General features: G+C 47.6%; 1 protein-coding gene across 1 annotated transcript in view; it reads left to right on the plus strand.

The window, feature by feature from the left end:
- The first annotated feature begins 1,401 nt into the window (after positions 1 to 1,401).
- LOC122375011 overlaps positions 1,402 to 25,204 on the plus strand; it is a 69,872-nt gene continuing 46,069 nt past the window's right edge. Inside the window, exons 1-2 of the mRNA XM_043354146.1 lie at positions 1,402 to 2,465; positions 23,167 to 23,352. Coding sequence (XP_043210081.1) covers positions 1,569 to 2,465; positions 23,167 to 23,352 — 1,083 coding nt within the window. The 5' untranslated portion in view covers positions 1,402 to 1,568. The remainder of the gene's footprint in view (positions 2,466 to 23,166; positions 23,353 to 25,204) is intronic.

The raw sequence follows: 25,204 nt of genomic DNA on the forward strand, positions 1-25,204 counted from the left end.
TCATCTAGTTCTGTACAGCCATGACGACTTTATAGACAAAAAATTTCAGAATGGCAATGTGGGGTTATTTGGCCGGGACTAGCGGGGCAACTTGGCCGGTGCGCTCAGAGTCACTATGCTGGGACGGCCGAGTTGTCATGGTTAATTATACCATAAAGGACATAATTCATGACCAACTTTGACTACCTTGATGCCATATTTCCTATTGGACAGCTGTAAGGGCATGTGACGTCATCAAAGGTTACCTAACGCTTTTTTGCTAATAAATACTTACAGAAAAAAAGATACAGCCGCGCAAATGGTCTCATTGTGTTCAGCTCGTCAAGGCGCATCGAATGATATACATGATGACCTTGAACTCACGTAACCTTGAGGTCAAGCGACCTGAGGTAACGAGACCTGAAGCCAACCTTGATCTTGACCTTGACCTCTCGAGGTCAACACATACATGTTTCGATGCGGAATGACGAGAGAATTACGATGGTGTTTTTTTGTTTTGTCCTAACTTGATTACTTCAAAAGTTATTCGTAAAAAACTGTCATCGCATCTAGAGCCGCTATTTTGACTATTTTCGACCCCTGTGACGGGTGAGTCAACCTCCAAAATGCTTCAAATGCGTCGTAGGACACGCGTCATTGCTGAATGTGAAGCTGACTCGCCTATAACAAAAATCATGGCCTCAAACTAACACCGGCCAAATTGCCCCACACCCCCGGCCAAATAACCCTGCTAGTGGGGCAATTTGGCCGCTTTGCAGACCTTTGTAATCCGCCACAATTTCAATATCAGTAGTTACTTAATCATTTCAAGTTTACTGTCCAAGAAAGTAAAATGTATGCCACACCTGTCCGCGTTGAGAAAATGCAGAAATGTGTTGTCGATTTTTAGTTACATCGTTTTCTAAAAAAAGCGGCCAAATTACCCCACTCTCCCCTACGACGTCGCCTCTCGTTGGACAGGGTGGCGCCTAGGGCTGATAATCCCGGGATCGGGATCCCGGGATCCCGGGATTGTATTAATCCCGAATCTCGGGATTAGAAGCATCGGGATTTCGGGATCCCGATATGATCCGTACAGAAACATCGTTCATAAAGTGTAGCTGATAGTAGGTATGTAAAAAAAGGTAAGTGAGTAACAACGCATTACAGTGCAGTTTTATGTCCAAAGATCTTACTTACGCCGCGCAAAGTCGTTATGCACAAGTATTGGTTACATATATACCTAATTGACATTGTTTCACACCGTCTCAGCCTTCACAATGTGGCGAGAGACGAGCTCTCTCTCGGCTCATCTCTCGCTCCCCGCGACGTCCCTCGCGTACTCGGTTTAACAGATCATTTTGCACGATGACATACTATGCCGACTATCGAATTCGAGTCCATCGAGTGGGAAGAGGTCGGCCGTCTTCTCTGTGTGACTGTGGGAGCACGTCTGGTGGCTCAGTTACTGTCAGTGCCCCGTGGCTGGACGATCCATGAGGCTGGCCGGGCGCCCTGGGCATGGTTACCGTTAGTGAATAATTATTAATTACGTGCCTTTGTGATAAGCTATAGCTAACTTTGCCAAAATGTCGGATTTTGCTGAATTTAAAGGCAGTGCGGTGTGGGAACATTATCTAAGAAGTCAAGATGGCCACACAGCAAAGTGTCGTCTTTGTAAAAAGGTACTGAAAATATCTGGAGGTTCCACCAAAGGACTTCACGTCCACCTCAGGAGCAAGCATGGTGGTATGAGTGTTGCTGGACCATCCCGATCCGGAGAGACGCCGCAAAACGTGTCCGGCGAAGGTCAAGGTGAGAGCGCTAAAACCACGGCACCGCATCTAAAAGGAATGAAGACCTTAGATTGCTACTATGTTTCCAAAACGGACGACGACCTGGATGCTATCCTAGCTAGAATGTGCGCGAGAGATGGGATACCTTTTACAGTTTTCTGTACCTCACCGGACCTACGCGGACTTTTGGCTGCTAAAGGATATAAAAACCTTCCAACCCATCACAACACGATCCGCCGGCGTGTCCTCAAACACTGTGCTCGCCTGAAGTGTGACGTGAAGGCGAAGCTGGCCGAAGAATTGTCAAATGGCAAACGGTTCTCACTTACGATCGACGAGTATACGTCCCTGAAAAACCGTCGCTATATGAGCGTGACTGTCCACTGCGAAGGTAACATGTGGGGTCTCGGTGTCGCGCGTTGTCACGGATCGATGCCAGCAGAGAAATGTCTGGATCTTCTGCAGGGCAAGCTGGCAGAATTTGGCCTTGAACTCAGTAAGCACGTCACCTGCGTCACAACCGACGGAGCTTCGGTGATGGTGAAATTCGGGAAGTCACTGCCATGTGAGCACCAACTCTGCTTCGCACACGGTGTTCACCTCGCCGTTGTCGACGCTCTGTACTCGGGTGACGCCGGGCAGACCTCTGAACAAGCAGATGACGACCGTGGTGGTGGTGGACCTAACCAGGTGAGCTTAGTATACAATTATGCATACATCTGATATAGGCACCTAGCGTGAAAATAGAATAACAGTGACGAAATGGTAGAAAATTGTGCACCAAAGTTCGTATCATTTACTGTGCGATTTCACTTCATAAGAGTCAAAGAACAAACAACATTTCACCCAGAGAACAAGGCTTAAGAGCATCGAGCTCAGTTTCATCCGCATCGCGCAATTACTCTCCTTAAAGCATAAAGAGTCGTAAACAGTGGCGTAGACAGGGGGGGCCATGGGGGCCATGGCCCCCCCCTTTCCGCCCAGCCGCCCAGATGGCGCCCCACTTAGCGCCGACTAGGCTGATGCCGTTTTACAGAGGGAGCATGAATTAAAAAGCGATGTGCAGGCAGGGATCGAACTCAATATCTCTTTAGGGGTGCCTGGACACCCCAATGCTCTCCAGGGCACCCCCAAATAGGACCTGAGCCCCCCAATGTTTAAGGGCGCACCTCCGGAAACCAGAATAGGTATTCCGAACCCCCAGGGTCGATGGCGCCCCTGAAAGCCGCTGGCACCCACCAGAACGGAACAGTCGCCCCATTTAAGGTTAATTGCACCCCTCTGAAGTTCATAGCTGCCCCATTCGGCCCCATCCAAGGTCGATGGCGCCCCCTGAAACCACTGGCGCCCCTCTAAAGCACCCGCATTCTTCTCAAGATCACAGTCGCTCTATCCGAGATCAATAGCGCCCTCAAGAGAGTCACTAGCGCCCCCCCCCCCCCTTGAGACTGAAGTCGTCCCGCTTGAGACTAAAGTCGCCCCATTCAAGCCCAATGACGCCCCTCCAGAGCGCCCGGTGCGCTTCTGAAGATCACAGTCGTCCTCATCCGAGGTCGCTGGCGCCCCTCAAAAGTCACCGGCGCCCATCTAAACGGAGATCACAGCTGCCCCATCTTAACCCTAGAACGCCTAGGGGGGGTTGTATCAACCCCCCTGAGGTTTTTTCGAAGTGCACGCTAAACGGCTTGTCGTAGCGGGCTGAAATTTTCAATACCCTCTGGGGCAGCCTTTGCGCATCTTTTGCCGAAAAAAAATTGATCGGGTCATGTCAGGTCACGGAGTTATGACGTCATAAGAGGTACAGCCTCCGGCCGGATTTTCACAAACTGAGTGCCAACGCCCTAGGTTTCCTGCCGGTGGTACGGACATCGGTTGATGGATCGTGATGAAACTTCCCATGCATGTTGGGGCAAGTATTGGCTATCATATGGTATAAGAAATTTGACCGGGTCAGGTCAGGTCACGGAGCTATGACGTCACAAGAGGAACAGCGTCCGGTACTATTTTTGAAAAGCGCCCGAACCACTATTTTGCTAATTCTTGTCACCTCAATGGGAATATGCAGCAATATTAGCTTCTATAGGGAGCAAATGGACCTCCCAAATCCAAAAATACAATCAGATTTCAAAAATTTAAATTTTGATTTTTCGAATTTCTGCCGCCGACTGTGACCTTGCCGACTTCCAGCGCTCCCAACGCGCCATTTTTAGAGCTAGGGAAACGAAATACATACCAAACGATAGAGAATTGATCAAGGAACACGAAAGTGAAGGTTTCAAGTCGATATCTCCCACCGTTTTGCCGCAATCGCCGCCGAAAGTTGAAAAAAGTCTATTTTTCCGAAAATTTGACCTTTGACCGGTCAAAAGTAGGTCAAATGTTGACCTAGGACCAAAAAATATACCACCAATCGCGAGATCTCGTTGAGAGCAATCCGTTAGTTTTTTCCGCTAAGCTCTACGACCTTCCGTTTCGAAACGCCAGGGGGGGGGGGTCGTAACAACCCCCCCCCCTGGTCGTTCGTGTTATGAGAAATGGCCTGGTCGTGCGAGGGTTAAGATCGATGGCAACCCTTTGAAACCAATGGCGCCCTTCTAGAGTTTATTCGCCCCATCTGAGACAACGCCCCTTGAGACTACAGTCCCCCCACCCAATTTCAAGGCGCCCCTCTAGACTGTCCGGCGTCCTGCTGAAGGCAACAGCGGCCCCATCCATGCCCAATGGCGCCCCTCAACGCCCCTCTAAAGATCACAGTCGCCCCATCAATCCAAGGTCGCTGGCGCCCCTCAACAGCCACTGGCGCCCACCTGAACCGGGACTTCAGTCGCCCCATCCTAAATCAATGGCGCCCCTCTGAAATCACTGGTGCCCCTCTGAAAATAACAGTCGAATCATCCGAGATCAATGGCGCCCCTTCAGAGCGTCCGACGCCCTACTGAAGGCAGCAGTGACCCCATCTAAGCATTACACCCCTCTAGATCACCCGGTGCCCTTCTGAAGATCACATTCGCCCTATCCGAGTTCGTTGGCGCCCTCCAGTAGTCACTGACGCCCATCTGAATGGAGACTTCAGAGTCGCCCCGCCCCATTCAAGATCGATAGCGCCCCCCCCCCCCCCGCCGAAACCACTGACGCTAGGTAGGTAATTATTTTACAATGGGGCTGTCTCATCGACACCAAGGACCCTTTTCAAGATGCAGCAGCCAGGCGGCGCCGAGCTGGGCTAGGATGTGCCAAGCGTTTCTTATAAGGCAGCCTCGATAGTGCCACCCCTCGTTGCGATACCGCCCCTCAATGCGACGCCGCCCATTCACCGTACAATGCCACCCCTCAATGCAAGTGCTGCCCCCAGCGCATTGCCCCCCATTATTGTGATGCCGCCCCCGCCTAGCAGGGCGGTGCCGCCCCAGCGTACGCCACACCGACGGAACGATCACTTTTAAAACTATCAGAGATTGATAAGACTAAGAATATGTATAAAATGTTTATCTCGGACTTTTGATATCCATGACCTAAGGTCAGGTCAATTTTGCGACTTCTCCATTAGGTATAAGTCAATTGGAGAAAATTGAAATGCGCCTCTTTTGGACGAATGTGGTTCAAAACCCTCTCAAACATCGGTACATAGGTAAACATAACACACTGAATCGATAAAATGCACCTGTGACCCTTCTGTGTGCCCCTGAGGTCATCTCAGGTCATGAACGGTCACCAGCATTTCTTTGGCTATACCTTTTGATAGAGACTTGCTAAAGCGGTGAAAACACGTCAGATGTGTTCAGCTCGACGATACGGATCGAGTGATATGCAGCATGACCCTGTCCATCAAGGTCATGATCTTGACCTGAGGTCAAATTTTCAAAATGACGTTTCAAGGTCAACGTATAGTTCATTCGACGCGTTTCGACGAGAGGAATACGATGCTGGCAAAATAATGTCGTCACTGTCTTGAGTCAAAAGCTATTGCAGAAAACGATTTTAATAAAAACTGTTATTTTTGGAGTTGTTTCCCTCTGGAGGCGTGGCAGTCAGTTACTGGAGGCAGTCATGCATGTCCAGAAGTAGGGGCTGCACGCACTAGACATCGAATTGTAAAGGGGATGTGTGGAGAAAAAATCAAGAACGTATGTCAGCGTTCGGTCGCCTCTGACTGCAGTCGCTGCTGGTATGACAATGAGTTGGGATCTCATGGTGGATCTCATGGTCTTAATTGTTCAAATCTTTCCTTGATTCCAATTTAGGCAATAAGTCGCAGCGTGTATCCTACATACGTGCGCTCTGATATTCTAAACACGGCAACCCCGGTCGACCACAGGCTGCAGCCCACAGGTCACTTCGGATCAGTGAGTGAGCCCGTATATTTTTCTTTTCTTTTTTTTTGCAAAGAATAAAGATTCTGCCTATCGATCAACGTATAGTTATTTTACCGTTTCGAATTCGCATGGATGCGTATTTTGAGAATAAAATGTCCGTAGCCTGAGCTCGTTTCCTATATCATGCTAAAAATTCATCTAGATCAAGGTTTTTTGATAAAAAAAAACACCAGGCTGCAAATTGCATTAATTGGACTTTATGAAAATCAGCGAAAGCTGGTTCTTATGTATTTTGCAACACCTATAGTAAATCATGCATGAACATGACGTTACATTTTAGCCTGACACCCCTGTCACTAGCTGACAATGGCGCCCCTCTCAAGGGAAAAAGTCGCCCCCTCGAGCACCATGGCCCCCCCTTTCGCTGATCTCTGGCTACGCCACTGGTCGTAAATCTTCATCTACAAATAATCCGAGGAGCCAACACAGCAGGATGACCCCTTAATATATGTACTATTGAGCGCAGAATCCGCGCTCATACCGGGACCGAGGCTGGGCCACGGCGGGGCAGGCCTGGTGTGTCAGAGAGTGTACCGATTAGTGTGATGCGACACAGTATCCTTTGAGGGTCACGGAATGACATGACCTGGCTGTTTCTGTTCCGAGTGGGGCGGAAAGCCGGGGAAGGAGAGCCGCAGTAGGCGGCCGCAGCCCGCGTGGAGTGTGTGCGGCTAGACGTCAACGTGAGCGTGATGGCACACCTCAGTGATCTTGACAAGGGCAGGCTCATCTTGCTTTTCGATCAAGGTCACTCTGTCAAGCAGGCGGCAGAGATTCTCGGTGTAGCTCTAACTACTGCCAGACGGTGGAAACACCGTTATGAGCAGGAAGGGGAAAGGGGTTTGAAAGCGCGCTATGATAAGTGTGGAAGAAAACGGAAGACGACGGAGGAGGAAGACAGGCACATGGTGGAGGTTCGTACTTTTCTTTTATTAGGTATTTGTTGCTGTTGTCTCTGCATTTCTAGGTCAAGACGAGAGTGTAGTATCAGATGATTAATCGGGCCAGCATAATGATAATATCGGGCCATAATGACTAATCGGGACAGCATATAATGATAATATGTCGATTAAAGAGCATGTCTAATTGATTAAACGTGTCAAACTATTTACTGAGGTTAGTGCTTGTACGAGGAACATGTTTATACCTAAATAGTAGAAAACTAGGGTTACCCGCGTGCTCCGCAACGCTAAGGGGGGATTTTTTGACCCGTGGGTTGGTCTGTGTCGATTTGGTTGGTAAATATCCATTTCGTTCGATTGCTTTTTGACGGCCAAGCATTTTGTAAGAAAACAAAAAGATACATCGCATCGAGGTGCCCGTGTCGTATTATCATGCGTTCTACTTTAGAATGATTCGAAAACTGGCGTGAAGTCTTTTGAGGGCCATCGATGAATTTCGCTAAAAATGACAATGTAATGGTTTGGAACATTTACATTTTTAAGGATACTGTTGCTAATTATGCAAAAATGAAGAGTGAATATTGGACAGAATTGAATGCTCTATCCAATGGTACCATATTCAATTGCCAAAGGTATCAGGTTATGCAGCAAACCCCGTGTGATTAATAAAGTGGCACAAAATTGACAAACACCATTTTCTCCTGTGATTTGCACCACCTTGATTTGGATCAATCAGCTTTTCATAATTTTTATATGAGAGGCGGTACCTTTCTCTTGCAAATAGGCGTTGATTCAACTCGCTCCATTTAACGGTCACCTAAAAATAAAATTAATTCCAAAATCCCTCAAAAACCGCAATTTTTCAAATAAAAGTGCCCTCTCCGGTGCACGTGGCGCGTGCTATCCTCTGCATTGCACACCATTCAATAGCCCGTTCAATTCTGTACACGATGCTGTTTTCCCCGTGCCGGTCGGATCCCTGGTCACCAAGATATTGCACGGGAACTGGACCCGTGTCGGCCAAAATTAGCCATTTTCGCCCGATTTCGCACGCCGATTTATACATGTAAAGTCTATGACGCGAATTTGCACTTTTTGAGCACGCACCACGCGCTCCCTATCGACCCGATCGAGCTGAGACCCCTCAAAGGCACGTCGCGCATCCTTGATCTATGAGTTGTGCAAATTTCACCGGGCTAGGTGCAACGGTCTGGCCTGCAGTCCACGCAAAGCACCACCAAGTCGGGACCTCGGTAACGGACAGACGCACCCTCCTCAAATAGTAATATAGACAAGCGGCTGCGCCACTTGCTTTGCTGCGTGGTAGAAAAAATTGCGGCACCAGCCAATTTGCTTTCGAATGGTGTTTGATTCATGTCGATGTGTCGTCTAGAAGCATAGATATGGACGGAAATGTGAAGAGAATTTAAAAAGAACTGTTGGCAACACCCTGAACTGAGGGCGTTGTTGGATGAAATTTGGGTGATATGGGGTCAAGACGGGTCAAAGGGGTCAGCCCCGGTCACTTTGGGTCAGGCCAGGTCACATAGGTCACCTCTCGTCCTCTGGGATCAGCCCGGGCCACTGTTCTGCTTTTGCCTCCACCACTACCCCTACCCCTACCACTACCCCTACCACTACCCCTACCACTACCCCTACCACTACCCCCACCCCTACCCCTACCACTACATCTACCCCTACCCCTACCCCTACTACTACCCCTACCACTACGCCTACTTCTACCCCTACTACTACCCCTACCACTACTACTACCACTACCCCTACCACTACCACTACCCCTACCACTACCACTACCACTACCCCTACCACTACCCCTACCCCTACCCCTACCACTACCCGTACAACTACCCCTACCAACACCGCCGGGTCATGTCAGGTCACAGAATAATTGGATCCAATCAGTACTAAAATATCAGACTTAAAGTGTTCCCAGCCCTGCCCCTATTCGTGCCATTCCATTACGCTTAATCGTATTTGTCGGAAATGGCGCTTTGTGGCATATGTGGCGCATTGCGACAAACGCGGCGCATTTTCACCCGGCGATTGAGCATGCATCTTGGCACCAAATTGCACCCATATCGGACTATATTTGACAAAACTGTGCGATTTGCGACGAAGATGGAGCCTTGGGACAAATGTGACGCATTGCGGCAAACGCGGTGCATTTGTAAATACCTATCAAAAACTGCACCCATTTAGCAACAATCAACACATTCTCTCGCCACTTTTTATTCAAATTAAAACTTGCCCATCCGCCAATGCGAGGCACCCGCCGCCGATCGGCATGCCGCCGTCCACAAAGTTTGTCGACCCCGGCTCTCAATGAAGATCTACGAACCGATCAAAATTTCATTGGCGTTCTTCCAGCGCGCGCCACATGCCAACCGTGCACCCCAGCGAGTCGGAACCTAGAAAAGGCGCTGACCCGCTCTGTCACCTAGAAGGTGTGCAAATTTCAACCCCCTACGTCGTACCGTCTGCCCTGAAGCCGTAACAAATTGAACCCACTACACGGCGTGGCGGACACACACACACACTCACAGACAGACGGATTCTGTTGCTTTAGTAAGTTAGATGGGCGGCTGCGCCACTTGCTTTGCTGCGTGGTAGGAAAAGATTGCGGCACCAGCCAATTTGCTTTCGAATGGTGTTCGTTTCAAATCGATGTGTTGGCTAGAAGCATAGATATTGGACGGAAATGTAAAGAGAATTATAAAAGAGCTGTTCTGGGGGCTTAGTTGGATGAAATTTGGCTGATAGGGGGTCAAGACGGGCCAAAGGGGTCAGCCCCGGTCACTTTGGGTCAGGCCAGGTCACATAGGCCACCTCTCGTCCGGTGGGATCAGCCCGGGCCACTGTTCTACTTTTGCCTCCACCACTACCCCTACCCCTACCACTACCCCTACCACTACCCCTACCTCTACCACTACCCCTACCACTACTCCTACCACTACCCCTACTACTACCCCTACCCCTGCCCCTACCACTACATCTGCCACTACCACTACCCCTACCACTACCCCTACTACTACTCCTACCACTACCCCTACCCCTACCACTACACTACTCCTACCACTACTCCTACCACTACCCCTACTACTACCCCTACCCCTACTACTACCCCTACCCCTGCCCCTACCACTACATCTGCCACTACCACTACCCCTACCACTACCCCTACCACTACCCCTACCACTACCCCTACTACTACCCCTACTACTACCCCTACCCCTACTACTACTCCTACCTACCACTACCCCTACCCCTACCTCTACCACTACACTACCCCTACCACTACCCCTACCACTACTACCACTACCCCTACTACTACTCCTACCACTACCCCTACCCCTACCCCTACCACTACACTACCCCTACCACTACCCCTACCCCTACCCCTACCAACACCGCTGGGTCATGTCAGGTCACAGAATAATTGGATCCAATCAGTACTAAAATATCAGACTTAAAGTGTTCCCAGCCCTGCCCCTGTTCGTACCATTCCATTACCCTTACTCGATTTTGTCGGAAATGGCGCTTTGTGGCAAATGTGGCGCATTGCGGCAAATGCGGCGCATCTGTACCTTTCGTTTGAGCATGCACCCTTGCACCAAATTGTACCCTTCTCGGGCCATATTTGACAAAACTGTGCGAGCTGCGGCAAAAATGGCGCCTTGTGACCAATGTGACGCATTGCGGCAAACGCGGTGCGTTTTTATACTTCTATCACAAAATCTTCCCATTGAACGAAAATCAACACATTCTCTCGCCACTTTTTATTCAAATTAAAACTTGCCCATCCGCCAATGCGAGGCACCCGCCGCCGATCGGCATGCATTTAGTTCACAAAGTTTGTCGACCCCGGCTCTCAATGAAGATCTACGAACCGATCAAAATTTCATTGGCGTTCTTCCGGCGCGCGTCACGTGCCAACCGTGGACCCCAGCGAGTCAAAACCTAGAAAAGGCGTTGACCCGCTCTTTCACCTATAAGGTGTGCAAATTTCAACCTCCTACCCCGTACCGTCTGCCCTGTAGCCGTAACAAATTGAACCCACTACACGGCGTGGCGGACACACACACTCACACACTCACAGACAGACGGATTCTGTTGGAATAGTAAGTTAGACAAGCGGCTGCGCCACTTGCTTTGCTGCGTGGTAGGAAAAGATTGCGGCACCAGCCAATTTGCTTTCGAATGGTGTTCGTTTCAAATCGATGTGTTGGCTAGAAGCATAGATATTGGACGGAAATGTAAAGAGAATTATAAAAGAGCTGTTCTGGGGGCTTAGTGGGATGAAATTTGGCTGATAGGGGGTCAAGACGGGCCAAAGGGGTCAGCCCCGGTCACTTTGGGTCAGGCCAGGTCACATAGGCCACCTCTCGTCCGGTGGGATCAGCCCGGGCCACTGTTCTACTTTTGCCTCCACCACTACCCCTACCCCTACCACTACCCCTACCACTACCCCTACCTCTACCACTACCCCTACCACTACTCCTACCACTACCCCTACTACTACCCCTACCCCTGCCCCTACCACTACATCTGCCACTACCACTACCCCTACCACTACCCCTACCACTACCCCTACCACTACCCCTACTACTACCCCTACTACTACCCCTACCCCTACTACTACTCCTACCACTACCCCTACCCCTACCACTACACTACCCCTACCACTACTCCTACCACTATCCCTACTACTACCCCTACCCCTACTACTACCCCTACCCCTACCCCTACCACTACATCTGCCACTACCACTACCCCTACCACTACCCCTACCACTACCCCTACCACTACCCCTACCACTACCCCTACTACTACCCCTACTACTACCCCTACCCCTACTACTACTCCTACCTACCACTACCCCTACCCCTACCTCTACCACTACACTACCCCTACCACTACCCCTACCACTACCCCTACCACTACCCCTACTACTACTCCTACCACTACCCCTACCCCTACCCCTACCACTACACTACCCCTACCACTACCCCTACCCCTACCCCTACCAACACCGCTGGGTCATGTCAGGTCACAGAATAATTGGATCCAATCAGTACTAAAATATCAGACTTAAAGTGTTCCCAGCCCTGCCCCTGTTCGTACCATTCCATTACCCTTACTCGATTTTGTCGGAAATGGCGCTTTGTGGCAAATGTGGCGCATTGCGGCAAATGCGGCGCATCTGTACCTTTCGTTTGAGCATGCACCCTTGCACCAAATTGTACCCTTCTCGGGCCATATTTGACAAAACTGTGCGAGCTGCGGCAAAAATGGCGCCTTGTGACCAATGTGACGCATTGCGGCAAACGCGGTGCGTTTTTATACTTCTATCACAAAATCTTCCCATTGAACGAAAATCAACACATTCTCTCGCCACTTTTTATTCAAATTAAAACTTGCCCATCCGCCAATGCGAGGCACCCGCCGCCGATCGGCATGCATTTAGTTCACAAAGTTTGTCGACCCCGGCTCTCAATGAAGATCTACGAACCGATCAAAATTTCATTGGCGTTCTTCCGGCGCGCGTCACGTGCCAACCGTGGACCCCAGCGAGTCAAAACCTAGAAAAGGCGTTGACCCGCTCTTTCACCTATAAGGTGTGCAAATTTCAATCTCCTACGACAAACCGTCTGCCCTGTAGCCGTAACAAATTTAACCCACTACACGATGTGCGGACACACACACTCACACACTCACAGACAGACGGATTCTGTTGGAATAGTAAGTTAGATGTAAAAACATGACCTTTTTTCCTCGATAATTACCAAAACTAATGCTGTACAAATATATACTTTACTTGACAGAATGTAATATTTATTTCGACCGCAGGCCTTTTTCAAACATTTTCAAATTAGAAAAGTGTCAAACTATTTACTTCAAGATAGGATTGATAATAATAGCGAGTAATTTTTTATCTCGCTTAATGTCGCCAGAGCCACAGCTCAAACATTTTATGTTCATGTTGAATGCTTGTAAAGTTTGCGAGACAAAATCAGAGCACATAAAAAATCGAACCAACTGAACAATGGTTGGCGGTTTCCTGCCCTCTGGGTGTCTAAGAGACAAAACCTAAGATAAACGTTTTATGGTCTTTGTGTAACAGGTCAAATGCCAGTAAACGTCCGATTGCACAAGTCATATCCAGGTAGATATCGTTTTTGCCCAGCACGCCGTCTTCCCCGCACTCTTGCAAACGGTTCCATGTCAATTCCACCAGTGGCATTTCAAGCAGGTCAAACCAGTGACAACTACTCAACCAGTGACATTTCAATCAGTGACAACTCAACCAGTGACATCTGAACCAGTGACAACTGAACCCGTGACAACTCAACCATTGACAACTCAACCATTGACAACTCAACCAGTGACAACTCAACCAGTGACAACTCAACCAGTGACAACTCAACCAGTGACAACTCAACCAGTGACAACTCAACCAGTGACAACTCAACCAGTGACAACCAGTGACAACCAGTGACAACTCAACCAGTGTGCTGAACGCATTGGCTCTATTGTCACAAACCACGTTGGTTAAGTTGTCACTGGTTGAGTTGACTGTATACCCTTGTGAACATGTGCATTTTTCATTGTTGTTAAATATGTCTTCACTACTCCGGCAGGCGTTTTTGCCCTCCGTGGAGGAAATGCGCCCCGACGAGGAGCGACCCTGGACTCTAATGCAAGACAACGCCCCTATCCACACAGCGAGGGCAGTCAAGCAGTGGTTCGAAAACCACGCAGACTCAGTAAGTGGCATCATAAACCTATCATGGCTGCTAACTCTAAAGGGTGCCCCACACTGGACCTCGCATGCGGGTTGCGAGTTTTTGGGTTTTCGGGTTTCTTCAAAATCAAATAATGCAATCTAGCTGAGCGATTCACACTACTATCTAACAAGCGAGTCTGCATGTTTTTAGCTTCCGAGCTACCTTGCATCGCATTCCAAAAGTTGATTTTGAGTCAACTTTCGATTTTCCTCGCTGCGAGGTCTGCAAGCTCTACGAGGTTTGCGGGTTTTTCGTTGGAGTCGAATTTTGGTTCGTTCATGCTGCTATTGCGACTATATGTAGTTTTCTGAAGGTGTACCGGCTTCACAGCATTCATGAAGTGACCATGAGGGTACGGTCTAATTACTCTATGAGTTAGTATTATGCCCGCAAACTCAAAACCTGCAAACTCGCAACCCGCATGCGAGGTCCAGTGTGGGGCGGCTTTAAGTTGTGGTATGATTTAGCTAGGTGACCGGTGACCTGATGGCATTATTTAAAAAAAAATCTTGAGATGCTGTTTATTTATTTATCTGTTTATTCATTTTCACCCCAACAGCAATGCATCCCAATTAGAGGAGGCGAGGCCTACGGCTATGTGCGGGAGGCCGCTTTGCCCCTGGTCGCCTCGTCCCCGCCTGTTATAAACTTATCGAGATAACTTAAACAATTATTTAAAAAGTTCTTAAGATGCCTTACAAAATTGCTCAGTAATGATCAAACACTTTCCAACAGGTGTTATTCGTTGCACCATACAGCTTCATAGTCATGACCGATGTGTCAACCTATATCACGTTACAGTGAGTAACAAACATGGTTTTGTTCGCAGGTTCGTGCCATCCCCTGGCCCTCAATAAGCCCAGACCTGAACCCTATCGAAAATGTGTGGTCTCTAGTGGTTCATGAGCTGGAGGAGGAGCTGCGCCAGCCGGCCCGGCAGCTCAACCAGGACGAGCTCTGGGCCGCCGTCTTGGCGAAATGAGAGGAGCTCCGCCGCCGCCCCGGCTACTTCCGGAGCCTGGTGGCCTCGATGAGGCAGCGGCTGGAGCAGTGCTCCGAGGCAGCGGGCGGTCACACCTACTAAACCGTTCTGTTTGTTTGTCATCTAATGTTAAAGAACAGTGTTTTGTTTATAAATTTTACTTATGTTACCTACATGTGATTAGTGTGCAAGATGTATATTAGTACAAATGTGACTCAGTGACAAGAGGCTGATGCCTGATTTTTTTCTTTCGTGATGTGATATTCAGGGGACTTGAAACGTCTCAACTATTAGTGCGAGCTAGGAGTGCTATGATCAGCAGCACTTGTATATAGCATCGCTGGATTATGTGCAGTGACAGTGAGAATAGACTTGATCACTCAACCTTTTATCCGACATACCCCAGGACTTCACTTGAAGAAATATATAGCTGACACTCCTGGCATGTCTTGTTTTATTATTTGAAAAAAACTGTTAAGCTTCGTTTTAGACGTAGGTGCTACTAGCATGCAGTCATTCCTCTATTGCAGTCATTTCCTCTAACAATGAATTAGTCAACTCTAATTCATTGACAGCGAGAGTTTAATCAGCACCCAGGGCTTCGACAAATTTTGAATGACTCCGACTACTAATAAAACTGTTCACTCCGACCGACTACGGTTCCGGCTTCGACATCTTTTGCATTGAGGATTCCTAAAACGGTTGTGCAAAAGATGAAAAGGAAGATTGGTGCACTATGTGATATTTATTTTAATTGTCGCCCGTTGAAAGGGCCGCACCCTCCTGAGGTTTTTCACGAATAGCGAAAAAAGGCGGCACGTAGTACCGCCAGCTTTCCGGCTACCTTATGGACCATCCTTTGCGCAACTTTTGGCGAAAAAATGACCGGTTCAGGTCAGGTAACAGAGCTATGACGTCACAAAGGTAACAAGGTCAGGCCGATTTTGCACGAAATCGTAGTTTTTCGATGATATCGGTTACACTTTGGCATTGTTTGGGTCAAAAGTGACTGACATGGCACTGACATACCCTCCATTGACCTATGTAGGGTCAAGGTCAGGTCAGGTCTAGTTCAGGTCAGTGACCTCTGGTGACCTCTTGAAGTTTGACTTTCCGGCGGTAATTTTTGGCCCTGAATTCGAATCTGACGGCCAAATAAAGCTGGGGCACTTGGTTTAATCACGGTTTAATGAGCGTCTCAGGGTCAAGGAGAAGTCGCCGACAGGTTAGATCACATTTCCGGCCCCAACTGTCAGACGGCATTTTCGACCACCCGGGGCGCGAACGCGACCCCGCCGGCTTCCGGGCGCTCTGCCCCGGAAGTTATCGCGTAAAATGTGACAAACTTTACACCAAAATGCACCAAATTCATCCAGAAATACGATGGTGAAAATTCCATGACCATATCTGCCATAGCGGCGACGCTACCGGCGCGCAAAGTTAAAAATGCCGATTTTCCCGAACTTTGATCTTTAACCTGCCAAACCTAGGTCAAATATTTACCTATGGTCAAAAGTAATATGCGCAATCGCGAGCTCTCGTCGAGAGCAATACGGTGTTTTTCCGCTAAGCTCTACGACGACGCGTTTCGAAACGGCAGAAGGGGTCGTAACCCCCCCCCCCCCCACCCACCCTCCACTGGAAAGGATGGCGAAATGCCGTCCACGGGCGAGGGTTAAATTTTCAAATTGCAAAGTTCTTAAGCGCCGATTCGGGCAACTTTCATAACGGTAATACCGAGGTGCACGCATTCGTGACGCATGCCCAATAAATGTGAATTGTTATGTCACATTGACGTTATGTTACCATATACATGTAGGTATATGTATATGGTATATATATATATATATATATATATATATATATATATATATATATATATATATATATATATATATATATATATGTAGGTATATGTGTATATGGTATATGTTACCATATACCATATATATGTAACATACGTTATGTTACCACATACATGTTATGTTACCATATACATGTAGTTTGGAGAAACAAAAAGTCTAGTTCAGACAGAATGGCGGTGGCCATAGGGAAGTTGTGGCATTTTCGCTTATAGTTCGGCTCAGACTTCCGGTGAGATTTGTGCTTCCGATACTTATTTGATAGGAACTAATTTTTTTTTTTAAAGGTGAGATGAACATTTTTGAGAAACATGGCAAGGTCATGTTTCTTAGCTGTTTCTTAGCTTAGCTGGCAGAGTGCATTGAGTGTCGCCGTTCGCCGACCAAGTGGCCCGCGCGCGCGCCGCCCAGTCCCACGCCGGCCGGGCGGCCTTGGCCCTGGCTTCTGATTGGCTGAGCGGTCCGTGTGACCAGGCGAGACCGTTCGGCTGGGGTCGCGCCATCACGTGACCAGGGGATCCACGGGACCGGCTCCGAGGGCGCCCAGAGTCGCAGGTTGGCGGAAAAACCGGCTAACACCAGGTTTTACCCGTGCATTTTTGAGAAACATGGCAAACTTCCATTTAAAGTTAATAAAAAGTGTGCTCATGCCTCATGGTCTGGAAGAGCAAGGTTAAGAGCAAGGAGCAAGGCCAAAAACATCAGGAGTTTTTCTATAAAACGTTGCGGTGAGAGCAAAGAGGGCGAGAAATTTAAGGACGATCCGAAACTACGTAACGGCACACCTTAACCCTATTAGTGGCAGGGGGGTTGTTTTTATCCACCCCTCAGGTTTTTCGGGAATATCTCCGAAACCGCTGAAGCTACGATGCTGAAATTTTCTGACTTTTCCTAAAACTAAATTGGGCACATTCCCTGAAAATTTCAAGTTCATACCTTTACCAGGGGCGGCTCCAGAGCACTGGGAATTGGGGGGTCCTATTCGTGAAGCGAGTCATTTGGGGCGAAGATCATGCGATGCTGATGTATTATAACTGTATACACCAGTTTTACGAACATTGAATGAAAGGTATCATGTGATAACATATACAAAGTTATTGTGCATCCTCTTTTGACACGTTTTTGCTATAATAGGCGGATCCAGGCGTCCAAAAAGGGGGGTTATGTTTTACCTCCCAACATAGGTGCCCTGACACCGCCTATGCATGACCAATACAATTGTAGTCGTTTTCTCATAAGAAAATTGTAACACAACAAGACCATTGCCACCCTTTTTAGAAACAGTACCAACAAAAACCTTATGTACTATACTTTTTGTGTACCCCCAATCTCAATTATCTGTATCCGCCTATGATTTTTGAAAATGCATATTTTTAGGATCCATGTGAATTCCTGGTTCATTCTCTATCGATCGGCAAAAGTTGCGTTAAGATTGGTTCAGAAACCTGGCCGTGATAAACAGTCTAAAATGCATCTGCAATAGGGTTGGGACCTATCTGCATGCTCTGTATGTTTTGGTAAAATAAAAAAGCTCAGAACTTTTAATGATTTAATTTAAAATCACTTTGTTAAAAAAAATGCCTAGTTAGCTCAGAAATTAATTATTTGTGGCTGAAAACAACTTGCTTCTGATTGGTCGGGCTAATCATGACGTCACATGTAGGTATTTAACTGTCTGTATATTTGGCGCAGTTGAGACATACATTTTCTATGTATTTTCCTATGGTAAATCGGAGTGATTGGTCGTGTTTTCAGTGTCTCTTTAATTTGTGCTGGTATTGCGTGGCTAAGAAGTTTTATCAAGAATGACATATACTAAAATGTTCCTTTAATAATGGAGCTTCAATATCTGAGTTTTATTGGCAAGCGAAAACTGATTTCGCTGTTATTTTATCTGGAAATTACTCATATTTTAGGTCAATATTCAAAATATTTTACGGGAACAAGTTGGCCCCTTTCTTGATTTTTGCACTCAAATCGCGTGCGATTCAACTGTATTGGAACTTGCAAAGAAGCTTGGTTATTAATTAACTGTGTTGTTATGACACTGTTTGCAAAGCATGGATAATGAAACTGTGCCAAAGACTTAGCTACATAGCAATGCCTCAAGCAATACGCAGAAGGGACAGAATTCAGTGTCCGATCGAGAAGAATCGGTGCAAATGCTACGAGGACCAAGCAGCTGTGATACGATAGCTAGTCGTCTCACTACTCTCACTCCATTAGACCAGCTGATTCCTGACAGCACCGACTCGGATGCAAAGATGGAGCTCATCTTCCAAGCCAGAAACAAGTTCTTTGATGGAAGATGTGATGCTGCCTCTGTCTCTGCTTTGTTGGCCACTTTGGACAGGGCGGAGCTCCGCTCCTTGCGTGAGCGGTTATTCGCCTGTCATCCAGAAATAGTTCCTTCGTTTGCTGGCCGTTCCCTGATTAGGTGCAATACGGGGAGCTGTAATCAGGGAAGTAACTTTCCATATGAAAGGGGTGCAGGTGCACCCCCGTCCCCCATCCACTAGAAGTGCACCCCCATAGGCTAAGCGGCGCCCCACACGCCGCCCCACACGATTAGCTCTAGAGCAGATGGCGAGGGTGATTTCCCGGCTACATTCCATCTCGGCGTCGTGATGCTTGTGGGCTTGGAAAGCGTCCAGTCGTATGTAGGGTAGTGTAGGGGTAGGGTTGAGTTCAATAAGGTCCTTACATTTGAAAGGTTTGAACAGCCCGCAATCAGCATAACATACCACAAGTTAAATAAAAAACTACCAAACTCCGCCCAACTAATATTAATAAACATTACAGCCAAACTAATGGCCTAAATAAAAATATATCTCAAATCCTAACGGTTATCGCGGGTGATGGCGCCATGAGTTGCTATTATCCAAAACATATGCAAATACCTAAACATGTTTGTATGTCCTATGTATGTTTGTTTTAAAAACGTTGCAGCGGCGCTGGGAACTGCAGTCTTAGATCTGGGTATGTTTGGCATCTGCAACTCTTCATATACACATTAATCCTATTTCGGACGGGGAGGCCTTTCAGGATTTTCTTGTACAATTGTCAAACGCCGCGAGACATTCAGCTCATATTTGGTGACTTTTCCTAAATGCTCATTGCGCACATCTCAGCAAAAAAAAATGCCGGGTCAGGTCAGGTCAGGTAACCAGAGCGGGTTTGTTGACCCCACCTCAGAAAAGTTTGCAATCACGTCAGAGCTTTGAGTTTTTCACGAAGTTATTTCCTCTCATCAAGTCTTCAAAACAGTACCTGCAGTATGTGTCGTTTGTATATCTCAGAATTTTTTATCTGTGATCTGAGGTTAGGTCAGAGTCGTGACCTTTACATTGCAAGCCTATGAGAAAATATTGAAATGCGACCTGCACCTCGAGTAAACGAGTCAAAACCACCCAATTCTTTAAGAATTATGACAAATTATCTTATCTGTAATGACTCAGGTGCCGTTTACTGACAAGGACACCGGAGAGGGTTATCTGAGCTGAGATCATGTGAGGTGATATCTACCATACATCAATGCTCACAATACTTACAATATTGACAATGTTTTGCTTACAACACTTACAATACTTACGATGAGACCAGCAAGCACTCTGCCGTTACAGCTCTAACTTCTGTTTCGAAAACCGACGTTACACACATTCGCTGCCAGCATAACATGTATTGTTTGAAACACAAAATACAATTGACATCTGAACCCCAAACGGACCGCCATCCACTCAAATTTTATAACCCTGACCGGTCAGGGGGCGAATGGAGGTCATCTCCTGGGCATTACACTCAGCCCTTGCACAAAATATCTCACCTCACAGTGATCATTACAACAATATCACCGACTTGATAGTGGATATCAAAGTACTTGCATCAGCTCTTCCTGCTATTGCAGACGATCATCTCCTCAGGGTAATGTTGTTCGGGACATGAACGAAGATCGTTTTCGGAGTTTCATAAGTGCTACTGCAACAGCCTGGCACAAAACAGGACTTGCACGCTTTTCTCTGCACTTTGCCCTTCAGTATATCACAAAAGAATTGTTTAGAATCCATCTTACGCTTCTTTCACAGTCTCCCTTGCCACCGTAGGGCGTAGAGAGATTGCTGTTGCTGGTAAGTTAACCCGCGCACCGACGGGGGGGGGCGGATATCCGCCCCCCCCTGAGGTTTTTCGCGAATAGCGGGAAAACCGCGGCGCGTAGCGCCGCGAAATTTGGTATGACTATAACCTCATCAATTTTACACATGGTGTGCAAGTTTGAACCTCCTAACATTTAAGGTCAGGTCACCAGGTCACTTTGAATGACCCAACCTCAAGTCACTTTTTTGCAACTTTGTCACCGTGCCAGAGCTACAGTAGATGTCGGAGGCCTTTGAAAGTCGCAGGATATTATTAGGTCATTAGTAGCTACAATTTGTGTATCTCGGAATTTTGATATCGGTGACCTAAGGTCAGGTCAATTTCGCGACCTCCCCATTATAAGTCAATGGGGGAAAAATCAACTCCCTGTTTTTACCACTAAAACGGGTCGGAATGGCCCCATATACCATACATGACTTCATATACGATCAACCTTCACTACCTTGAGGTCTGTTTTGCTGTTGGGCAGCTGTGAGGTCATGTGACGTCATCAAAGGTCACCAAAGGTTTTTGGCCAATAACTCCGTACAGGAACAAGATACAGACGCGTGGATCGTCTCATTGTGTTCAGCTCGTCAAGACGCATCGAATGATATACATGATGACCTCGAGGTCACGTGACCTGAGGTCAACCTTTGACCTTGACCTTTCGAGGTCAACATATATATCATTCGATGCGGATTGACGAGAGGATCACGATGATGCCCTTAGTTTGTTCCTATCTTGACTAATTCGAAAGTTATTCGAGGAAAACTCTCTCCATATCTAGCGCCGCCATTTTGACTTTTTCGACCCCTGTGACGTCATCTTTGACCTGACCTGAAAATGACCTTAGTAAAAATTGTAGATCTTGGCCGTGCGTATCCGATGCCGTTTACCGCTTGTCGCTATCTTGCTTCGTTCTCGAGATCTCAGGGGGGGGCGGTCATCCGCCCCCCCCCCGTCGGTACTAAGTTGGCGCAGACCCCCGTCGGTGCGCGGGTTAAGGCACGGTAGATAGGAATTACCTCGGTTCTCAACGTCTTAAGTTATTTTTATGAAAAAGAACAAAGAAATTTTTAATAAGATTAGAGAAATGTTAAAAATTTATTTGTAAATTAGGCCAAATGCGTATTGGAAAGGCCTTTGCCCTTCAGCATCTTCCGATTCATCATGTTTTTCATTTGAAAATTCGAGGTTCACAAAATGTTTACCACGCGCTCAATGTTAAATGGGAACAGTACACGGCAGACGCATCAATTTTTGACACTGAACCTTTCATTCGTGAATGCTTTATCATAATTTAAAGCTAAAAACAGCGCAAATGGCAGAGTGAAACAAACAACCTCTTTCACACATAGAAATAACATGTAATCGGTGGTGCGCCAGATGCGCCATTATTTGTCAACCGCAGAAGGTGACATGTGACGTAACAGCATCAAGAGCGTCTTTTTCAAGAACTTTAAAAAATCTGTTTTCTATCTGTCTTCCCCCATTTCTCTCAGCATAATGATTTTATAAGGAAATTGTATGCACCATAAATTCTGCGAAAATAGTTTGATCATTTCTATACATTCTTAAAAAATCGAGTTCCCAACCCCATTTGCCCGTTTTTACCCCCTCTACCCCCCCCCCCCACTTTTGACATTTTTTAATTTTTATTTTTTAGAAATGTAGATCACGTTGAGCGAAATCGAATGCCGTTTGAATTTTGAAAATCGGCCAGTTAGACCTCGAGATATCAGGGGGGGGGGTCGTAAACAGCCCCCCCTGCCACTAATAGGGGGTAGCCAGGAGCCTGCCACTAATAGGGTTAAAACACAGAAGCCTCTTTAATCGCATTCCTACAGAAAGGGGTCTTTCCCCGGCTGGTCGGCCATATTACAGTAATACACCGTTTCACCATGTCTGTGGCCTGCCTGTGTAGGGGAACAGCTATCTGCTGACACCGCCCGGGCCCGCTCCCTGCAAACAGCCACCGTGATCAGTGGACTCCAAGCAAACCCAAAACTTTGCTGGAGAAATAATCCCAATATACACAGTAGACACTGACGCACTAACTCCGCGCGGGCTGCCACTGCATGAATCGCTCCCCTTCTCCGGCCTCCCTCCCCCACTCGGGGAGGGAGGCCGGGGCGGTTGCCTTCCGTGCGGCGGCTGACCCAAGTTCACCAGACAGCAGCCGCCTGGATGGGATACTGTTCCGCAGCACACTATCGGTACACTCTCTGATACACCAGACCTGTCCCGCTTCGGTCCCGGTATGAGCGCGGATTCTGCGCTCAATAGTACATCTTATATAGATTAATAAGGTAAGGATATTGTCGCCTTGCAGGTGAACTCGTCAGATGAATCCGACGGTGATGACGAGGATGAGGACGACAACGTGGAAGAAAACACTACTGGTGCTACTGGTCACCACGAACTACATAGTTCGCTCTCTCCAGTCGTTAAAAGCATTAGAAACATTGTCCGCTGGTTTAGAAAATCGCCCGTACGAAATGAAGTCCTTCAGAAATACGTTAGAGAGGAGCGTGGGCAGGAACTGATGCTAGTGCTAGACTGTAAAACCCGATGGAATAGTTTGTATGACATGCTAGAACGATTGGATAACCTCAAAGCAGCTGTCCACAAAGCACTCATTGACATAGGAGACAAACGTATGAAAATGATCGATGATTATGAATACGCCGCCATACCTGCGCTCATTCGCTGCCTGAGAATCATGAAACTCGGAGCAGAAGCGCTATGCAGGAGAGAAAGTGGACTATTGGAGGCTGAAGCTGCTCTAAAGTTTATGTTAAGCGCGCTTGACAAGGAGGACTGCGCGATTGCATGTAAACTGTCTGATGCGTTGAAACAGCGCATCCGACAGAGACGGTCACGTGCGGCTAAAGTCCTACAATCGCTCCATAACAAAATGTCGGCAGACAGAGACTGGAAAGATATTTTTCCTAGTGCCTCTCGCAAGGAAGCACAGGACTTAGTTGTCCACATGATGGAAAGATTGGGAGAACAGATGCATGATACCGAAGTAGGTGTAGATACAGAAGTGATGGACGCTGATGATCCTGAAGCAGCGCCGTCTCTTCAGTCGATGCTTCAACAAGCTCTAGATGAGGTTAGAGCTCCAGAGCAAGGCACCAGTTCATGCCCGTCTGGGATTAACTTTTCGCAATCTTCTCTGATGATGACGAAGGCCATAAGGAAAGAATTGGAAAATTTACCTATCTCAGGAAGGACAGGCATGGTAGCGCTGTCCTACAACTGGCTGAAGGGCATAGTTCCTACGAGCGTTGAATCGGAACGAGTGTTTTCCACTGTCGGGAATATCGTCACAAAAGTGCGGTCGAGTCTCGGCGACGAAGTCGTTGATGCACTTTGCTTCCTCAAGTGCTACTACCGTAACAAGTGAATGTGACCAGGACATGCTGCTGGTCAGACGACCACAATCCGTAGGCACGTCTACTGTATCCTGACTCGAAATATAAACAAGAAATACAATGATCAATGTCATTCATGCTCTTATATTTGTTCGGGGTGAAGGTGTATGCCTGGTATTGTGTTTATGATGGTAAGGATGCGCCATGTACATACGATATTGCAAGAAAATTCTGCTTTGTAGACAGGTTAAAATAAAAACTGCTCAATCCCGGGATCCCGGGATATCCCGGGATTGCATTTCTAAAATCCCGGGATTGCCAAAAAGTCCCGGGATTATCAGCCCTAGACTGGCGCCCCACCAGTTTATCGGCGCGCCTTTAGCCACATGAACCGCTCCTCTGGTCAATGCGGTCAATACCTAATGCCATCGCTGCAGCTAGAACGGCGCCCCTATTTCGGTGCTAGAACAGCGCCCCTCGAGGCTCTTTTGACGCCCTTCTTCAGTGCGTAATGACATTTACATATGTGGTGAAGAGCGGCGCCGCCGCCCTTGGCGCTGAGTGGCGCCCCACTATTTATTAATGCGCCCAGCTACAGTCTTTGAAATCGTCCCTCCGGGAAATGTGTTATTATCTTTGCGGTAAAACGGCACACTTAGCTAGTTGGAGAGCCTCATCGGTCAATAAAAGCGCCTCTCGAGCCAATCTCGACTATAATAGATATTAGGTAACCCCTTTGCCTAGTCTCCATGACCTATACTAACATCTTTAACTACACTAGTGTCTAACTAGGGTGACCCGCGTGCTCCGCAACGCGAAAGGGGATATTTTCGATCGGCGGGTGTTCGGTTGTTCTTGTGTCGGTTGGGTTATCTTCCATTTCGGTCGATTGCTTTTTGACGGCTAAACGTTTTGGTTTGTGGAAAAAATATCCACCGCATCGAGGTGCCCGTGTCTGATAAGCATGCTTTCCACTTCAGAATCTGTCAA

The sequence above is a fragment of the Amphibalanus amphitrite genome, unplaced genomic scaffold (genome assembly GCF_019059575.1).
Source record: "Amphibalanus amphitrite isolate SeventyFive unplaced genomic scaffold, NRLGWU_Aamphi_draft 001757F_arrow, whole genome shotgun sequence".
NCBI lineage: Eukaryota > Metazoa > Arthropoda > Thecostraca > Balanomorpha > Balanidae > Amphibalanus > Amphibalanus amphitrite.